This window comes from Colius striatus, chromosome W (genome assembly GCF_028858725.1).
Source record: "Colius striatus isolate bColStr4 chromosome W, bColStr4.1.hap1, whole genome shotgun sequence".
Classification (NCBI taxonomy): Eukaryota; Metazoa; Chordata; class Aves; order Coliiformes; family Coliidae; genus Colius; species Colius striatus.
Genome location: NC_084789.1, coordinates 29,784,879 through 29,788,961, shown reverse-complemented (window position 1 = coordinate 29,788,961; position 4,083 = coordinate 29,784,879). Strand labels below are relative to the sequence as shown.

The 4,083-nt window shown below is 58.0% G+C and overlaps 1 protein-coding gene across 1 annotated transcript; it reads left to right on the top strand.

Moving 5' to 3' along the window:
- Positions 1 to 759: 759 nt before the first annotated feature.
- Positions 760 to 3,733, top strand: LOC133628412 (tektin-3-like). Its single transcript, XM_062016569.1, has 6 exons — positions 760 to 867; positions 1,905 to 2,495; positions 2,766 to 2,849; positions 2,957 to 3,027; positions 3,211 to 3,354; positions 3,514 to 3,733. Exons 1-6 carry the CDS (start codon positions 760 to 762, stop codon positions 3,731 to 3,733), a joined length of 1,218 nt encoding a protein of 405 aa, XP_061872553.1.
- The last annotated feature ends 350 nt before the right edge of the window (positions 3,734 to 4,083 follow it).

Sequence of the window (4,083 nt, the reverse complement as noted above, 5' to 3'; positions counted from 1 at the left end):
AGAACACATAAGTTAATTTGGAAATGGCCACCACTGTTGGTACTTTGCAGAATTAATTGTTCCTTAGACTTTCAGGGAAATCGGAAACAGCGTTGTTGGGAGCCTATGGGCAGAAGTCCCACCTGGCCGTGAATTCAGCTTCTCACCTGCTGTTTCAGTGCATCCTGAATTCTGCAGTGGCTGTTCACGCTGTCTGCGGACACCCAGGTACTGATCACCTGGGCAGCCAGAGTTGAACTAGCAGTTCTAAGAAAGATCTTGAGATTTTTGAAAGAAAGATGTTCAAAAGAAAGCCAAGTTGGCATGGAATTACCCGATTCCAGCAATTATTTACTGAAGCACAACTTCTCTGCGAGATCTAGGTACAGGGCACGTAACTCCCATTCTAGGACCAGTAACTTTCATAAATCGCCAACTCACAAAAATTTCTCTGCCCCTGATGCGCTTGCGGACTTTGATTTGTGAGATTTTTGAGATATCCTGAATTAGTTGCTGGGACTTATCTTTATTCATTATACAAAACCACTGGACTGGAACCTACTCAGAATTCTCCACCTGTCTGTAGGCAGTGTAAAAATCTATTTTGATGACCTTGTTCATCGTGGTGAGAAATTCCAGTGCCCAATGCAGTCTAATTGCTCCCTCACAGAGAGAGCAACTCCATCTCCTTGAGAAGGGGAGAGTGAGGAGAGGCCAGGAGCAGGTTGCCCATTCCTGCATCCAGCCGCCCTCTCGGCTGCCGGGACTGGCCCACGCAGAATGAGGTCACAGAGCCCCCTGCGCCACTGGCAACGCTCCCTGGGCCTGTGTCCCCGTGTCCCTGACAGGGCCACATTGGCCGTGGGGCCACTGAGCCGACAGCACACGGTGAGCAGCAGCTCCCGGGCACCGCCAGCCCCCCGGGCTGAGCCAGGCTGGGAGCAGCAGGGACGGGACGGGTTCGGGGAAGGACACGTCCCTGCAACACGGCAGCTGCCTGCAACTGCCGCAGGGACTTTCTGTGCCAGGGGCTGACACCTGTACCCACACAAGAGCTTCATGCCCAGCTCAGCAGACCCTCCTGGCCGTTTGCCCTCAGCTGGGGTGTGTTGGGTACATTTGGTGGCCCTCTGCTCAGAAGGGGCTGAGAACCTCCACCTGGAAAGAGAAAGAGCCCCCAGAGTGCCATAGGCAGCTCTCAGGAGCTCAATCTTCCTGTGTGGTCTTTCCTCCCAGAGTTACTGCAAGGCTGCTGTTTACAAGACGCTCTGACAAGGCTGTGGGATCTCTCCCTTCCAAGCATGTTCCCTTGGCGTCAGGTGAGCCACAGACCGGTTTTCTTCCTTTGAGATCAAGAGATGGCTGTTCTGGGGGAGGAGGGGGTGGGTTGGTCACCTGTGGGCCCCGTCCTGCAAAGCTCAGCTCCCCTGCAGAGTCCTCAGCCCAGCATTTCATGCTGTGAAGACAGAGAGGATGAGGATGGAGTCCCTGGCCCACAGCTGGTGCTGAGCTGGGAGCGGCTGTGTCTTCACAGCCCTCGGGGCTGGCAATGGAGCTTTTCAAGTGAAAATGATCCCTGGAGGCCTCTGAGGTCAGCAGATATGCCAGCCAAAAGAAAGAGATGGGCAGTGGAGGAAGGGCAAGTGCACTTGCCCTGGACTGACAGATTGAAGGAAGATGAAGGCCCGGTGTCAGCCCTTCTCCTCAGCAGCCGTGGTTTGCTCCTCCGACCTGGTGCTGGATCCCAGCCCCACAGTCCAACCCTGACTTAGGCAAACGCTTGGGGAGGGATTTGTTTTCAAGGGCTTTAGCACAGGCCACGTGTGGGTGCCGTGTGCGTCGCCGTTTGTGCTCTCAGCTGTTGCTGTCAGGCAAGTGCAGGAGCTGACTGAGGGAAGTTGTCTTCTCCCGTCTCCTCTGTGCAGGACACGTCCCGGAAGAGAATGGACCTGCTTGACTCTCCCTTAACCGTCACATTCGCTCACCCCAAGTCAACTCCTGCCCGCTTTCTGCCTGCCATCAGCCCCATGGCTTCGAGCTACAAGAACCGTGCTCCTCGCTACGCCGTGCTGCAGAGCTACGGCCTCCCCTGGATGCCCAGAGCCTACTATAAGGCCGCTGCCACCCACCCCACTCTGGCTCCCTTGTCTGGCACCTGCCAGGGCTTGAGCCCCAGCGAGATGTTGCCTTCTGTGTCAAACAGAACGGCGCTTTTCACCCGCTACAGCCCCCGGTACCGCTCCAACCAGAGCAACTACCACGAGGTGGAGACGTCCCAGCGCAAGGCGGAGCTGCTGACGGCTGATACCTCCCGCCTGGTGCAGGACAAATACCAACAGACCAGCAAGAGCCAGGCAGACAACACAAAGAAGCTGGGGCAGCGAGTCAGCGACATTGAGTTTTGGAAGGCGGAGCTCTGCCATGAGCTGGCAGAGATCATCAAGGAGAGCGATGCCCTGAGAGAGATGAAGGCACGGCTGGGGAGAGCTCTGGCCGAGACAGAGGCCCCTCTCCAGGTGAGCACCCTGTGCGTGGGCCGCAAGCTGTAGCCCACTGCTGCCGCTGCACCAGGGACACGTGTGCTCTCTCCCGGGGCTTTCATGCTGCCGCTGCATGAAACGAGCTCTGCCGCCCATTAGTCGTGGCCTAAACCGGCTGCCCAGGGCGCTGCTTGCCCTTGTCCTCGTCTCTGTGTCCACCTCCCCTTTCTTGTCTGCCCTGTCCTGAGCCGGGCAGCATCCCTGCGGGAAGCCCTGCAGTCGGCACCAACGGCCTCTCCCCAACAGGTTGCTCGGGAGTGCCTCCTGCAGCGGGAGAAGAGGATGGGCATCGACCTTGTCCATGACGAGGTGGAAAAAGAGCTTTTAACAGTAAGTCTGGACGCAGATCCCACCTTCCAGTTGAGGTCAGCAGAGCTGTCAGCCGTGACGCTGGAGCGTGGCCTCTGATGGCTTGTGCTTTGCCTCTCTCTGTCCAGGAAGTGGATGGCATCAGGGCCTGCCAGGAGAGGATACGGCTATTCCTGGAGAAGGCAAAAGCCCAGCTCATGTAAGGAGGAGCCCCGTATCTCCCTGGGGAGCGGGCAGTGATGTTGGTGGGAGCACAGAGCTGCCCGGGAGGGATGGAGGGGGGGGGTGGGAGGAAGGGAGAAAGGGAGCTGCGCGGCCATGGGAAGGGGAGGAGACCGTCCCACCCACACGTGGCCACCACGGCTGTCCCTGTGCGTTTAAGGACCAACTGGGGGGCCCAGCACGAGCTGGAGAAGGACCTGGCCAACAAGCAGGCAGCCCGCCGCATCAACAGCAAGTGCCACCAGCTGAGGAACTGCTCCGACGGCATCAGCTACTACCACGGGGTGCAGCGTGTAGATGTCACGTGAGTGCGCACCTGGCAGCGCTGGCACCCGGCCGTCCCGGGATGCTCGGTGCCGCTCCCTTTCCCCGACAGGAAAGGCCACCAGGAAAGGCTGTGTCTGTGCAGGGCCTGGCCCTCCCAGCACGGGCTGACCGCGGGCCTCTCCTTTCCCCCCTCCAGCATCTCCGTGCCCGAGTCGTGGGCCAAGTTCAGTGACGACAACATCCTCCAGTCGCAGAGAGAGCGGGTGGCCTCCGCCCAGCTGCAGGACACCATTGAGAACCTGATGGAGGTGACAGCCACCGAGATGCGGTGCCAGTTCAACAGCGTGAACGTGGCCCTCACCAACCGCATCGCCGAGATGCCAAGAACAAGCTTCGGGCCCACCTGGCCAAGGTAGCCCAACCCCTCCCTGTGTGTGTGACGCCCTCACCTCCCTGGGACACCGACCACCCTCCACGCAGACCTGGCCCGGGAAGAGGCCAATCCCACTCACTTGGACTGCTCATGTCCCATTGAAAATATATATGCTGTCGCTTAAGTTATACCACTGCATATGGGAGCTACAAGAAAGTAGGAAGGCAGACCCAACCTACAGTAGTAAGTAGGTCCCCATGTAGTCTATCAGCCAGCACTGTGTGACATTTGCAGTTTCTTTCCTGTGGGAGCTATCTCCAATCCCACTCACTCGGACCGCTCAGCTCCTATTTAAAAAAATATATGCTGTCACTTTAGTTATACCACTGAGTA